The sequence below is a fragment of the Pituophis catenifer genome, unplaced genomic scaffold (assembly GCF_029215685.1).
Source record: "Pituophis catenifer annectens isolate HBS135680 unplaced genomic scaffold, rPitCat1.0.hap2 SCAF_13, whole genome shotgun sequence".
NCBI classification, from domain to species: Eukaryota; Metazoa; Chordata; class Lepidosauria; order Squamata; family Colubridae; genus Pituophis; species Pituophis catenifer.
This window is the reverse complement of record NW_027256893.1, coordinates 3476271-3492500: the sequence shown is the minus strand read 5'-3', so window position 1 is coordinate 3492500 and position 16230 is coordinate 3476271. Positions and strand designations below refer to the sequence as shown.

At 45.5% G+C, this 16230-nt stretch overlaps 1 protein-coding gene across 1 annotated transcript in view; it reads right to left on the bottom strand.

The window, feature by feature from the left end:
- The window catches only part of LOC139323722 (fibulin-7-like), a 142267-nt gene that overhangs the window by 36997 nt on the left and 89040 nt on the right, over positions 1–16230 (bottom strand). The window contains 6 exon segments of the mRNA XM_070953185.1: positions 2173–2298; positions 3031–3201; positions 4187–4343; positions 5355–5487; positions 8589–8607; positions 8610–8726. Coding sequence (XP_070809286.1) covers positions 2173–2298; positions 3031–3201; positions 4187–4343; positions 5355–5487; positions 8589–8607; positions 8610–8726 — 723 coding nt within the window.

Sequence of the window (16230 nt, the reverse complement as noted above, 5' to 3'; positions counted from 1 at the left end):
GGTATCCCGGGGTCGTGTGATCTTCTGTGACCTTCTGATAAGGAAAGTCAATGGGGAGTCAGGATTCCCTTAACAACCGTGTTACTAACTTAACAACTGTTGTGATTCACTTAAGAACTGTGGCACGAAAAGTCGTAAAATGGGGCAAGACTCACTTAGCAAATGTCTCACTGAGCGACAAAAATTTTGGGTTTTAGGCGTGGCTTGGTGGCCGTGGTTTGATGGGCGTGGCAGGGGAAGGATACTCCAAAATCTCCATTCCATCCCACCCCACTCCATTCCCACCCCTCCCCACTTGGGAAGGATACTGCAAAATCTCCATTCCCACCCCACTTCAGGGGAAGGATCCCCATTTCTTCCCAATCAGCTGGGACTCGGGAGGCAGAGAATAGATGGGGGCGGGGCCAGTCAGAATTTTTACTACCGGTTCTCCGAACTACTCAAAATTTTCGCTACCGGTTCACCAGAACTGGTCAGAACCTGCTGAAACCCACCTCTGCTGTGAAGCACTTTTAGCCACCATAAAGTGTCAGACTGATTCCCTACCCCACCACAACCGCCCCGGGGGGTCACATAAACACAATTTGCGCTCTTGGCAACTGACCGGCTGCAGCATTCTGGGGGTCACATGACTGCAATTGGTGACATATTTTGCCAGTTTCTTAAAACACTTTTTACTGGTTTCTGACAAAAATGCCCATTTAGGAGAACACAGAACACAGAATCGTAGGGCTGGAAGGAGCTTTGGAGGGCTCCTAGTCCAACCCCTTACTCAAAGCAGGAGACCCTATACCAGTGTTTCTCAACCTTGGTAGCTTGAAGATGGGTGGACTTCAACTCCCAGAATCCCCCAGCCAGCAACGCTGGCTGGGGGATTCTGGGAGTTGAAGTCCACCCATCTTCAAGCTACCAAGGTTGAGAAACACTGCCCTAGACCATATATATATTTCTGGTCCCAATTGTTGTCCCAAGGACAACCAGTAAAGGCTTTCAACCCAATCTACCTTAGATTAGACTAACAGAATTGGAAGGGACCTTATAGGTCATCTAGTCCAACCCCACGCCCAAGCAGGAGACCCTACACCAGAGGTCTTCAAACTTGGCAGCTTTAAGACTTGTGGACTTCAACTCCCAGAATAGCTGGCTGGAGAATTCTGGTAGTTGAAGTCCACAAGTCTTAAAGCTGCCAAGTTTGAAGACCGCTGCCCTACACCATTTCTGACAGAAGGCAGTCCAGTCTCTTCTTGAAAGCCTCCAGTGATGAAGCTTCCACAACTTCTGAAGGCAACTTCTCTTCCATGGGTTGATTGTTCTCACTGTCAGAAAATTCCTCCTCATTTCTAAGTTGAATCTCTCCTTGTTCGGTTTCCTTCCATTATTCCTTGTCTGGCCTTTAAGGTGCCTTGGAAAATAGCTTGACCCTCCCTTCTTTGTAGGAGCCCCTCCAATATTGGAAGACTGCTATCCTGTCTCCCCTGGTCCTTCTCTTCACTACTTGAGCCAAGCTTTCCTCCCTGAGAGGACACAGATCCATCCCTGTTGTTTCTTTGGCAGCAACATGAATATAGAGTTCTTTCTGTCCTCCCTGGCTGGCTGGGGTCTCCCATCTCAGCCACCACCTGCTGAGAGACCCCCCACCCCCGTTCAATCCGATCCAATGGAAATGAAACACTGAGCCTATCAGAGCCAAGTGTGGCTGGGCCTGGTGGCTCAGCAGACTAAAAGCATTATGATTAACACCAGCTGTCTGCAATTACTGTAAGTTCGAATCTCCCCAGGCTCAAGGTTGACTCAGCCTTCCATCCTTTCTAAGGTAGGTAAAATGAGGACCCAGTTTGTGGGGGCAATAAGTTGACTTTGTATAAATATACAAAAGGATGAAGGCTATTGCTTAACGCATTGTAAGCCATCCTGAGTCTCCGGAGAAGGGCGGCATATAAATCAAATTAAAAAAATAAATAAAAGTGTGGTGCAGGGGCTCAGAATGTTGCTCTAGGGTAGGGAGCCCCCACATCCAAAGTCCCTGCTCAGAGGTGTACCCCATAGCTCCCTTGCCCTCCCTCCCTCCCTCCTTCTACCCCTCGAGGGAAGAGAGGACCAAACAGCCAGTCCTGCTTCTTGGATCCTCAGGATTTTGCTAGCGCAGCAACCCCAGGGGTCTCCATCACTTACGGGCATGAAGGGGGGCCTGGCAGTTGCTCCCCGACCAGCCGCTGGGGCACAAGCAGCTGTAACGATGGACGGCATCCACGCAGGTCCCTCCGTTGGCACAGGGGCGACTGGCACAATGGCTGGTGCCTGGTTGGGGGATAAAAAAAATGAGATGCTTCGTTTGGCCAAGTGTTGAGATATAGCCCTCTCCTCTCCTGGCAGGACCCAGCTAACAGGTAATGGTAACGAGTTGGAAAGGCTTTTAAAAACTAAAAATAAAAAGCCTCTGATGATTGCGCAGCTCAGCTGGGTATGGGGGGGGGCAGGGATTTTTGTAGTCCTCAAGTTACAACACTTCATTTAGCGACAGTTCGAAGTTACAGCGGCACTGAAAAAAGTAACTTACAACCGTTTTTCATGCTTATGACCGTTGCAGCATCCCCCTGGTCACGTGATCAACATTCAGACGCTTGGCCACTGGTTCATACTTATGACCGTCGCTGTGTCCCAAAATCATGTAATCGTCTTTTGCAACCATTTGACAAGCCAAGTCTGCGGGGAAGCCAAATTCACTTAACAACCACCTTACTAATTTAACACCTGCAGTGATTCACTTAACAACGGTGGCAAGAAAAGTCGTAAAATGGGACAGAACTCACTTAACAGATTTCCCGGTTAAGACTTCTCTGTTGAGTTTTGTCCCATTTTACGATTTTTCTTGCCACCGTTGTTAAGTGAACCACTGCAGATGTTAAATTAGTAACATAAATTCAGGGCACAATTTATAGTCTTAAGTTGAGGACTATCTGTAGATGCATCTGGGAGGCGAGACTGCTTCGAAGTCAAGATCACGAGTGCGAGACCTCTCCTTCCACCTACTTTTGCAGAAGGCCTGCCGTCCACTCCAGGTCCTGTTCTCCAGGCAGATCCGAGTCTCAGACCCGGTCAGCGCAAAGCCAGGGTTGCAGACAAAATGGACCTCGTTCCCCACGGCCCTTCCCCTGCCCAGCCTCCTGCCATTGGTAGGCACAGAAGGGAGGGTGCAGCTCTCTGCGGGGAGAAAGACAGAAGAAGAAACAAGCTGGAGACGCTTCTTGGTTCCTCAGAAAACTCCTGGCTTAATCAGAAGCGCCTTTCTATTAGAATAACAGAGTTGGAAGGGACCTTGGAGGTCTTCTAGTCCAACCCCCTGCTTAGGCAGGAAACCCTACACCACTTCAGACAAATGGTTATCCAATCTCTTCTTAAAAACTTCCAGTGTTGGAGCTTTCTCAACTTCTGGAGGCAGGTTGTTCCACTGATTAATTATTATCACTGTCAGGAAATTCCTCCTGAGTTCTAAATTGCTTCTCTTCTTTAATTAATTCCTAGAAATAACGTGGGTTAAATAATCAGCAAAGACCTTTCTATTATACCCTCTACTATCAGATTTGGAAGAAGCCTGATTGCAGATAATCCACAACAAGTCTATTGGACTTCTACAAGGCAGATCTGGATTCAAATCCAGCCTCGAAACAACCCACCTAGCAAGGTGGGATACATTTCATGTATCATGTATCATGAATGGCTAAAAAAAACAAAAAACTTTAAAATTTATTCATTTTTATTCCAATGAAATCAACTCAATACCCTTTTCCCCTGGATTCTGCAGTCTTTGATTTCATGGGAGCAGGGGTGAAATCCAAATCTTTTCCCTACCGGTTCTGTGGGTGTGGCTTGGTGGGAGTGGCAGGGGAAGGATACTGCAAAATCTCCATTCCCTCCCTTCCTGGGGGAAGGATATTACAAAATCTCCATTCCCACCCCCCTCTGGGGCCAGCCAGAGGTAGTATTTGCCAGTTCTCCAAACTACTCAAAATTTCCGCTACGGGTTCTCCAGAACCTGTTAGAACCTGCTGGATTTCACCCCTGCATGAGAGCCCGTGGAGATGATGTTGGGGGGGGGGGGGGAGATGTCAAAAGAAGCAAGATGGTGTCTGTAACGTACATGACAGACGCCATCTTGACTTCTTGGCCCACTTTGCTGTCCTCTTACCATTCCGCTTGGCCAGCGGCTTCTGGGCACCGGCTGGCAGGAGCGCCAGCTGCTTCTTCAGGCTTCGCAGGCTGCGCATCTGGGCCTCCTCGTGAGCCGAGAGCAGCTTCTGCATCTGTTGGATGGCGGCTGCAACGTGTTGCTTGCTCAGGCAGTTCTGGGCAGAGGGAGGAGAGCGGAGCCAGTTGGGAAGGAGCCCCCAAAGCTGGGTCTCTCCCCTCCCCCTCAGAAATCAGATCATCCTAAAGGGATTTTCTTCTGGCTGGCATCTCCTCAGGGTCAGCACCCAATCCACCAGGATTGCTTGAGGGTGAAAAGGCAACTTGTGCTTGTGGCCCCCAAGGATTTAAATCCCGTCGTTATTATAAATAATCCTCAATTTACAACAGTTCATTGAGTGACCGTTCGATATGACAACTCCACTGAAAAAAGTGACTTACGATCGTTTTTCGCACTTATGACCATTGCAGCATCCCCATTATCAAAATTCAGATGCTTGGTAACTGACTCATATTTATGACGGCGCCGTGAAGTCATGAGATCAGCTTCTGTGACCTTCTGGCAAGCAAAGTCAATGGGGAAGCCAGATTCCCTTAACAACCATGTTACTAACTGAACAACTGCAGTGATTCACTTAACCACGGTGGCAAGAAAAGTCGTAAAATGAGGCAAAATTAATTTAACAAATGTTTCGCTCAGCAAGAGAAATTTTGGACTCAATTATGGTTGTAAGTCGAGGAGTACCTGTGTTTTATAAATAACTCAAGGTAATGAACTAATCCAGTTGGTTTTCATGCCTTAAGGCAGGACTTGAACTCTTGATTCTGCAGTTTCCATCTTGCCTTTTCTGATCTCCCCTCCTCTCCTCTCCTGTGGACATTGTTGCTACAAGGAATTATGGGAACTGTATTTCTCAACTTACTGGGAGAGGCAATTTTGGACATGTACATTTTAGATCATGACCACAGATGGTGGTAAGTTGCCAAAGAAAACTTTTGGAGGGCGAAGTCGAAATATTGAGAATGCCTGAATAATAAACATCCTTGGCTTTTGGCTCCTGGCCACCCCCACCAGGAACAACTGGCCTGTGTCTCCTCAGCTCCCCATCCCCATGCTCCTGGGATCTGCTGGGCATCCCCTTTTCTCAGCCCTTTCTACGTCCTCTTACCTGGGTACTGCTAAGGGGCAGAGGTAGGATGCCGAGAATCATCAGGACAGTGGCTAACCTGGGCAACATTTTCTGCTCTCCAAGAGATGGGAGAAGGGAAACAGCTTCCTGCAGCATCCTCATCTCTCCTTTACTAAGAAGGAGAAGAGAGAAAAAAAGTTAAAGGAAGCTGGACATTCAGTTCTGGTCATTGGCGAAGAAGTCAACATTCTATTCCCAGTTTAGAATGAATGAGCTGGAAGGGACCTTGGAGGTCTTCTAGTCCAGCCCCCTGCTCAAGTAGGAGAACCTATAACGTTTCAGATAAGTGCCTGTCTAATCTCTTCTTAAAAACCTCCAGTGATGGAGCATCCATGATTTCTGGTGGCAAGCTGTTCCACTGGTTAATTGTCCTCACTGTTAGGAAGTTTCTCCTCAATTCCAGGTTGCTTCTCTCTTTGAGTAGCTTCCATCCATTGTTTCTTCTCCTGCCCTCTGGTGCTTTGGAGAATAGTTTGATCCAAGGGTGAAATGTTCCCAGTTCGGACCAGATCGCCTGATCCGGTAGCGATGGCGGTGGGTGGTTCAGAGAACTGGTAGCAAAAATCCCTGCGCTCCCCCATCATGCTCAGCTGAGTCGCACGATCATCAGAGGCTTTGTTTTTTTTTTTACTTTTTTCTACAACCTCTTCCGATGAAAAAATGCTTTTAAAAGTAAAAAAAAAAGCCTCTGATGCTTGCGCGGCTCAGCTGGGATCGTCAGAGGCTTTTCAAAGCATTTTTTTCTGCAACGTCTTGGCCAAAGAGGTGGTAAAAAAAATGCTTTGAAAAGTCTCTGACGATCCCAGCTGAGTTGCCTGATCGGCAGAGGCTTTTCAAAGCATTAGAAAAAATGCTGTGAAAAGTAAAAAAAAAAAAAAGTTGGCCACACCCACCCAGTCACATTAACCCCACCACCACCAAGCCACACCCACAAAACTAGTAATAACAAATTTTACATTTCACCCCTAGCTTGATCCCCTCTTTTTTGTGGCAGCCCCTCAAATACTGGAATACTGTTATCATGTCACCTCTAGTCCTTCTTTTCTCTAGACTAACCCAACCCAAATCCTTTAGCTGTTCTTTGTATGTTTTAGTCTCCAGGCTTTTGATCATCTTAGTTGCTCTTCTCTGAACTTTTTCCAAAGTCTCCACATCTTTTTTTGTCCTTCTCCGGCAGAAGAGAGCAGACCTGCTCCACCATTTTCCTTCCCGACCCATCCCACTTTTTGGGAAGAGGTTGCAAATGGACGCGATCTTAAGAGGGGATCGATTTATCCTTCAAAGCTCTTGCCGATAGGACAAGAAGCAACGGATGCAAACTAGCCAGACCTGGAAATAAGAAGGAATTTCCTGACAATGAGAAGGATTAATCAAGGAAACGGCTTGCCTGCTGGAATTATGGGTGCTCCATCACTGTCAATAAAAGATTGGACAGCTCTTTATCTAGGATGGAATAAGGACTCTTCCTGCCTGGGAGTCTATTGGAGGGCGCACAGGTAAGCCCCTCCTCCACATCACCAGGGGTGGGGGCAAGGTGTTGTCAACTGGAGGAACAACTTGGGCTCCCCAGCCTGTTTTAGCAGATTAACAGTTGGAAGGGATCTTGTAGGTCATCTAGTCCAACCCCCACTCAAGCAGGAGCCCCTACGCCATTTCTTAGAGGTAGCAGTCCAGTCTCTTCTTGAAAGCCTCCAGTGATGAAGCTCCCACAACTTCCGAAGGCAACTTCTGTTCCATGGGTTGATTGTTCTCACTGTCAGAAAATTTCTCCTTATTTCCAGGTTGAATCTCTCCTTGTTCAGTTTCCATCCATTATTCCTTCTCTGGCCTTCGGGTGCTTTGGAAAATAGCTTGACCCCCTTCCTCCTCTCTGTGGCAGCCCCTCCAATATTGGAAGATGCTATCATGTCTCCCCTGGTCCTTCTCTTCACTAGACTAGCCATGCCCAGTTCCTGCAACCGTTCATCGTATGTTTTAGTCTCCAGGCAGATAGATTCAGATTAACAGATTTGGAAGGGACATTGTAGGTCATCTAGTCCACCCCCCTGCCCAAGACTGCTATCATGTCTCCCCTGGCCCTTCTCTTCACTAGACTAGCCAGGCCCAGTTCCTGCAATCAAGGGGAGGGGAGGGGATCTGGAAACTGTGCCTCTCCCCCACCCAAGTTCCCCTGCATAGGAGAAACCTGCCAGTGGCCCCACCACCACCATCGGTCTCCTGACCAGCCTCCCCACTCCCCACTCCCCACTGGGGAGTTTGCTGCCCACCCTGGTCAGTGGGGCAAAGCAAGGCTGCCTGTGCAGTAGCAGGGTCGGTGGGCTGACGTCGGGGAGAGGAAAAGGGGGGAGGGCAGCAGGCAAAGGGCCTGGTGGCTCAGCAGACTGATAGCATTGTGATTAACACCAGCTGTCTGCAATTACTGTAAGTTCGAATCTCCCCAGGCTCAAGGTTGACTCAGCCTTCCATCCTTTCTAAGGTAGGTAAAATGAGGACCCAGATTGTGGGGGCAATAAGCTGACTTTGTATAAATATACAAAAGTATGAAGGCTATTGCTTAACGCATTATAAGCTGCCCTGAGTCTCCGGAGAAGGGTGGCATATAAATCGAACCAATAAATAAATAAATAAATAAATAAATAAATAAATAAATAAATAAATAAATAAATAAAAAAACAAACTCGAGGACTCCCTGTAGTCCTTCCCCCACTCAGAGGCAGTCCTCTTTTCTTAGCCCAAAACTGGGGCTGAGATAGGGAAGGCCGGGGACCCCACCGGCTTCCCTCCCCCTTGCTCCTGAAGCCAGAGCCTGGTGGCTCAGACTAAAAGCATTGTGATTAACACCAGCTGCCTGCAATTACTGTAAGTTCGAATCTCACCAGGCTCAAGGTTGCCTCAGCCTTCCATCCTTTCTAAGGTAGGTAAAATGAGGACCCAGATTGTGGGGGCAATAAGCTGACTTTGTATAAATATACAAAAGTATGAAGGCTATTGCTTAACGCATTGTAAGCCATCCTGAGTCTCCGGAGAAGGGCGGCATATAAATCAAATTTAAAAAAAAAAAGGCAGAGGAGGGCTGGGGAGGGGGCTGGGGGCTAACCGGGATGCCCCTCAAAAGCCTCTGCTGTGGCTGGACGCCCCTCTCCTCTCCAAAGGACGGAAAGAGGAGGCTGGCAAAGAGCCCGGCTGAGCATGAAGGGGGGCGAGGATACCCACCTTGGCTGAGGATGTCTCCAGCGGTCCCCGGCGAGGTTCGTCTCCTCCTGCCCGTCGCTTTCACCTGGCTGCCTTTTATTCCCTTGGCCGGGCTCGCCTGCTCAGGAGGCGGAGGCGCTTCAGCTGGGCAGCCGCTCACTGGACGGGCCCGAGGGGCGGGGACGAGGGAAGTGGGTGGTCCCCTGCCCCGCAGCTGGGTCTTTGGCCATCGAGGGGGCCGCGGGGGCGGTGGAGGCAGCCCTTCCCTTAAGCGGGCGCCCTACGAGTGGGTGGGTGGGTGGGGTGGGGGTCTTCGAGCTGCCCTCATTTGAAATTTTTGGAACATCCAATAAAGTTCCCTTCAGAAGTTGTGGGAGCTTCATCCCTGGAGGCTTTCAAGAAGAGACTGGACTGCCATCTGTCAGAAATGGTGTAGGGCAGCGGTTCTCAACCTTCCTAATGCTGCAACCCTTTAATACAGTTCCTCATGTTGTGGTGACCCCCAACCATAAAATTATTCCTAAAACTATTGAAAATATGTGTTTTCCGATGGTCTTAGGCGACCCCTGTGAAAGGGTCGTTCGACCCCCAAAGGGGTCGCAACCCACAGGTTGAGAACCACTGACGTAGGGCCTCCTGCTTTGGCAGGGGTGGGTGGGGGTTGGACTAGATGACCTACAAGGTCCCTTCCAACTCTATTCATCTGTATCTGATTCTCCTCCAGAAGTTGCAGATGCTCCATCACTGGAGGCTTCAAAGAAGAGACTGGACAGCCCTCGGTCTGGAAGGGCCTAAGGTTTCCTTGCTTGAGTAGGAAGGGGGCTGGACTAGATAACCTCCAAGGTCCCTTCCGACTCAAGTTATCCTGAAAGGGCAAAGTAACCTCGGATGCCTGCTTGGGAAGTGGACCAGCCTCAATGCTCTGTTTGCCTCTTTCTCCAAGGCTCAGAAAGTGGTCCGGGTTTTCCCTGGTAAAAAGGGGTGAGGGGGTGGGCAAAAGGGCAGGAGAAAATCCCCATTGAAGAGATGCTGCCCACCCCTCCCCCAATATAATCACATACCCCATGGCACCCTCGGGACTGAAGGGAATCATTTTTTTCTACAGGGGCACCCGAGAGTCAGAGAAACTCAGCATCCCTGAGTCAGAAAACAGGACTAGATGAGGAAGCCACAATTCCTGATCTGATGCAAACCTGGTTTAACCCAAGAAGCCGTTCCAAGTCACTTTTTAAACTCCTGCAGTCCGGAAGCAGCGACCTCGGATCTTTAGAGGCTCAGCTGAGAAAATTTGGAGGGGGGGCACGAGGCTGGTTCTTGCCAGAGGGGGCTCCCCTCCCCCCCATTTCTGGAAAATCGGATGGGTAATTCACTCTGCTTCCTTCAAGGGGCTGCTGTGGGGAAATGGATAAGGATGCACAAAAGCCCCCTCCAAGTCAGCTCCTCCCCCCACTCCCTGGAATCCAAAGCTAGGTAGGTGCTTGCAAGGCCATCCTCGACTTACATCAGTTCATTTAGTGACCGTTTAAAGTGACAACACTGGAAAAAGCGACTTATGACCGTTTTTCACAGTTACGACCATGGCAGCATCCCCGTGATCACGTGATCAAAATTCAGGTGCTTGGCAACTGCTTCATATTTATGACCGTTGCTGTGTCCCAGGGCCAGGTGCTCCCCTTTTGCGACCTTCTGATAAGCGAAGTCAATGGGGAAGCTGGATTCGCTTAATCGTGTTACTAGATTAACAGCTGCAGTGATTCACTTAACAGCTGTCTCCAGAAAGAGCGGATGTTGTGGGGGCTTCATCACTGAAAGCTTGCAAGAAGAGACTGGACTGCCCTCTGTCAGAAATGGTGGAGGGTCTCCTGCTTGGACGGGGGGTTGGGAGGGGTTGGACTGGATGACCTACCCTGTTTTCCCGAAAATAAGACCCAACCGGAAAATAAGTCCTAGCATGATTTTTCAGGATGCTCGTAATATAAGCCCTACCCCCAAAATAAGACCCAGTTAAGATTATCAACCAGATTTTATTTATTTATTTATTGGTTCGATTTATATGCCGCCTTTCTCTGGAGACTCAGGACGGCTTACAATGCGTTAAGCAACAGCCTTCATACTTTTGTATATACCTGCTTAGTAGGGCTTTCGGCCCCCCCAAGCGGTGTTCTTTTTTATACAAAGTCAGCTTATTGCCCCCACAATCCAGGTCCTCATTTTACCTACCTCGGAAGGATGGAAGGCTGAGTCAAACTTGAGCCTGGTGAGATTTGAACTCGCAGTAATTGCAGGCAGCTGGCAGCTAAGTGTTACTTTAACAGCATTTTAGTCCGCTGCGCCACCAAGGCTCCAGTTTATCTGTGTCCAAAGAAAAAAACAAGAAAGTCCAGTTGCCTCCTGAAAAAGCACCTTTGGGACAACCAGGACCTGGAGGACTGAGAATCTCTACAGACTTTTAGCTATGCAATTTGGGATGAACGCCCTTGGAATGGGGTGGGAGTAGGAAGGGATTTCCAGGAAAAAAAATTGCAGACTACAGGAAACAGAAGCACCATTCAGGTGACTCTGAGGACACAGATATTATTATTATTATTATTATTATTATTATTATTATTATTATTATTATTATTATTATTATTATTAATCAAATTTCTATACCGCCCTACTCCCGAAGGACTCAGGGCGGTGAACAGCCAAGATAAAATACAAATAATACAAATATTAAAAAATCCCTTAAAATTATTAAATATTTTGGCCGAAACACGGATTAAAACAACCAATTTATAAAATCACAAATTAAAAATTTAAAAGAGGAGAGTTAAAGATAAACCTCCAAGTGCTTCAACAACCCTCTAAAACAGTGTTTCTCAACCTTGGTAGCTTGAAGATAGGTGGACTTCAACTCCCAGAATCCCCCAGCCAGCGTTGCTGGCTGGGGGATTCTGGGAGTTGAAGTCCACCTATCTTCAAGCTACCAAGGTTGAGAAACACTGCTCTAAAAGGATGCAAAGCATCTTTGGGATAACCATGAGCTGGATGACTGAGAATCGCTCTACACACACTCACACACAAACATGCACACAGAGGTGGGTTTCAGCAGGTTCTGACCAGTTCTGAAGAACCGGTAGCGGAAATTTTGAGTAGTTCGGAGAACCGGTAGTAAAAATTCTGACTGGCCCGGCCCCCATCTATTCTCTGCCTCCTGAGTCCCAGCTGATCGGGAGGAAAATGGGGATTTTGCAGTGTCCTTCCCCTGGAGTGGGGTGGGAATGGAGATTTTACAGTCTCTTTCCCTGTCACGCCCACCAAGCCACGCCCACAGAACCGGTAGTAAAAAATTTTGAAACCCACCACTGATGCACACAGACACAGACACAGAAAGACACAAGTGTGGGGTTGCCTTGAGATGCTTGAAAATAAAATCTGGGATCCTATATGGAGCCGAGGAGAAAGCATCAGCAGCCCATCCTGAAACGAAGATGTAGGCGAGGTCTTCTCTGAAAATATTCAGATCTTTTTCTTCTTCTTCTTTTTTTTTTTGCAGGGGGGAATTCAAGCAACAACTTTGGAAAAGCAGCAAAAGCTGGCTGGATGGGGGCTGGAGCTGGGTCTCAGCCTTCCTAGCAAAGAAGCCCCCCCCTCTCCATTTTGCTGGTCCGATTGAACAGAAACCGCAGCTGGAAAGCTCCCCATCCCCACCCCGTGTCCCAGGAAAGGTGCCAAGAATGGACGAAGAGGAAGGGCTGTGGTTGTTGCTATAGTGCCCCTGAAGAGGGGCGTGCGTGGGGGGGGCGGGGGTCAGCCTATGTAAGAAGCCTGGCTTGTGGGTGCAGAAAGAGAGTGGCCCCCAAGGCAGAGGCGGAGAGCCAAGTTGGTGCTGATGCGGCCCCACGTATGTGTGATGTGGGGAGGCTTTGCAGGCGGGATGGAAGTGAGCAGAGACCTAAACAAGCAAAGAGACGGCAGGCAACTCAACCCAGGCGCCAAGAAACCTCCTAAGAAGCCGTTCAGATTATTCAAGGAGACTCCACCTTAATGAATCCATTAAAAAAAAAGAGAGAGAAGGCTATTGAGCCTGGGATGCTCTCCTTAGCCTTTCCAAGACTTTCGCCTGGGGTTAAGGAGCTTGGAAGTCCTTTTTCAGACCAAATATGTTTTTTTTTTATTGCAAAAGTTTTACAATTACATTTTCACCCCTTTTTCACCTCCCCCCCAAACTTCCCAACCTCCCTAACCCTCCTTAACCCTCCCCTCCCCCCAGACTTCCCTATAATATACTCATACTCATAAAGAACCCTAATATAACACTTATATGTAAACTTGGACCCCTCCCTCCCCTGTATAATTTTTCTCTTTATCTCATTACATTAAAAATTTCTAATACATTATTTTCAAATAAAAGCTATTTGATACTTTCTAGTTTGATATTTGTTCTGAACATATTCTATCCACCTTTTCCATTCCCATTCATAAGTCTCTTGTGAACAATCTTTTAAATATGCTGAAATCTTCGCCATCTCTGCAAAACTAGCCATCTTCAAAGTCCATTCCTCGATAGTGGGCATAGCTTCATTCTTCCAGTATTTACCTATCAACAGTCTTGCTGCTGTTATCATATACAATATCAATTTTGTTTCACCCAATGTAAAACCCTTAACTATACCCAATAAAAACAGTTGTGGAGAAAATTGAATTTTTTTCTTCAAAACATTCTGCATGACCCACCAAATTTTTATCCAAAAAGCCTTAACTTTCCTACAGGTCCACCAAACATGATAATACGTAGCATCCAAACATTCACATCTCCAACATTTTGGCTGAACATTAGGGTACATACATGACAACTTTTTGGGATCTAAATGCCATCTATAAAACATTTTATAAAAATTTTCCCTCAGATTCTGCGACTGTGTAAATTTAACATTCTGAACCCAAATTTTTTCCCATGTTTCCAACATCACTGGTTCTTCAAAATTTTGTGCCCACTTAATCATACAATCTTTAACTAATTCGGTTTCTGAATCCCTTTCTAGCAAAACATTATAAAGCCTTTTGATATGCATTGGACCTTTCTCTTTTATATGTCTAACCAATTCTTCCTCATGCAACATAATACCAGTATTTTGGTCCTCTTTCCATCTCAATTGTAATTGATTATATTGTAACCATGTTAAATTAATCCCTTCATCCAACAGTGTCTGCAATGTCTTCAGCCGCCATCTGCCCGCATCTGTAAAAAGAACCTCTTTGTATAAAACCCCCCCGAGTGACATTATATTTGTATTCCACAAAGTATGACCAAGATCCAGCCATAGCGGTATTTTATAATCCCATTTGAGTCGGTGCTTCTTCCAAACTCTCATCAAAGAATCTCTAAGTATATGACTTTTAAATACTTTATCAACTTTGTCGTCGTAAAATAAGTAAGCATGCCATCCAAATTCAAGATCAAAACTTTCTGCATTCAATATTCCAGTCTTTTTCCTTCCAAACCAATCACTTGTTAAAGTTAAAGCAGCTGCATCATAATATAACTGTAGGTTTGGAAGTTTAAGACCTCCTCTTTCTGGAACATCTTGCATAATTTTCAATTTCACTCTCGGCTTTTTCTCGTTCCAGACAAACTTATTGAGTCCAGTTTGCCAGACTTTCAATTGTTTATCACTTTTAAGCACCGGAATCATTTGAAACAGAAAAAGAAATCTTGGCAAAATGTTCATCTTAACTGCTGCTATTCTTCCAAGTAGAGACAGCTGCAGTTTTTTCCAAGTCTCCATGTCTTTCTGCACCTCTCGCCACAACACCTCATAGTTATTTTGAAACAATTTAATGTTTGATTCTGCAACCTGAACTCCTAGATATTTTACCTTAGGCACAGTCTCAAAACCTGCCCTTCTTTCAAGCTCATGTTTACGATCTTGTGTCATATTTTTAGCTATCATTTTGGTCTTTTTTGGATTCAGTCTAAAACCTGAAACTTTACCATAGTCTTGTATAATGTCCTTCATCAGGATTATTGATTCCATTGGTTGTGATAGGGTAACAACCAGATCATCTGCAAATGCCTTTATTCTGTAATCCTCTTGCCTAATCATTATACCTTTCAAGATATTAGAGTCCCGTATTGTGTTTAGCAAGACTTCTAGTGTTAAAATAAATAAAAGTGGGGACAACGGACATCCCTGTCTTGTTCCTTTTTCAATTTTAAACTCTGTTGTCAAACTTCCATTAATGATGATCTGTGCCTTTTGCTCTTGATAAATTGCTGAAATCGCCTGATTGATCCCCAAAGTCCATCTTTTTTAAAGTCTTTAATAGAAAATTCCAATCCACTCTATCAAAGGCCTTCTCTGCATCCAGAAAAACCAGCACTGCAGGAATCTGTTTATTCTTCTCAAGATATTCCAATAAATCTATTACTTGCCTTACATTATCCTTCATATGTCTGCCCTCGATAAATCCCGCTTGATCATCATGAATCACCTTTTGGATTACTGGCATCAACCTGTTGGCTAATACTTTCGCATAGATTTTATAATCTGTATTCAAAAGAGATATTGGTCTATAATTCTCTGGTTTTTTAGGACCGACTTGTTCTTTTGGTATCAAGGATATATAAGCTGTTGTCCATGATGGGGGTACTTTACCCCCTTGTTGAATATTACAAAATAAATCTCTAAGTTGTCCCACCATTTCAGCTTGCAAAGTTTTATAATACACTGCAGTCAAACCATCCGTGCCAGGAGCTTTAGCTTTTTTTAACTGTTTAATTGCTACTATTATCTCCTCCTCTGGTATAGGATAATTCATTCTTTCCTTTTGTTGATCAGTAATTTTTGTAACTCTTTTGTCATTTAAATATTTTTCTATAAGTCCATTCTGCACCTCCTCTTTGGCATATAATTTGGTATAATAGTCCACAAAAGCTTCTTTAATTAGTTTTTGTTGAAAAATTTCTTTCCCTCCAATATCAATACTATCAATAGTCCGTATACTTTGTTTTTTCCTCAATGTATAAGCCAACCATCTGCCCGGTTTATTAGCGTTACAAAATGTGTTGTGCTTTGCATATTGTAAGTTTGTTGCAACTTGTTCCGCCATAAGCATTTGAAATTGGTCTTTCAAAAGTTTTATAGCATTACGTATTCTTTCATCTGTTGGATTTTTAAAAGTAGCTGCTCTTTATTCTTTATTTCTACTTCCAATTCAGATCTTTTCTTTTGTCGGAACAGTCTGTGTTTAGAATTCATGTAGATAAGTACCCCTCTCATATAAGCTTTACTTGCATCCCACACAATTTCAATTGGGGTACCTTTATTCAAGTTTATTTCAAAAAATTCTTTCAAATGCTTTTTAAGTTCTGTCATATTTTTTTCATATCTAAACAAATTCTCATTTAATCTCCAAGAACGTCTCTCAACCTTATCCATCTCAATTTCTATCCATACTGGGCTATGGATAGAAATTCCAAAGTTCTTGGAAAAATCCATACTGGGCATGGATAGAAATTCCAAAGTTCTTGGAAAAATCTTTGTTCTTTTTGTCTTAACAAGTAAGTCGTCTGTCAACAAAATGAAGTCAATCCTAGAGAAGGATCTGTGTCTGTCAGAAAAAAAAGTATAGTCCAATTCTTTTGAATTATGTATTCTCCAAACATCTTTTAGTTCCA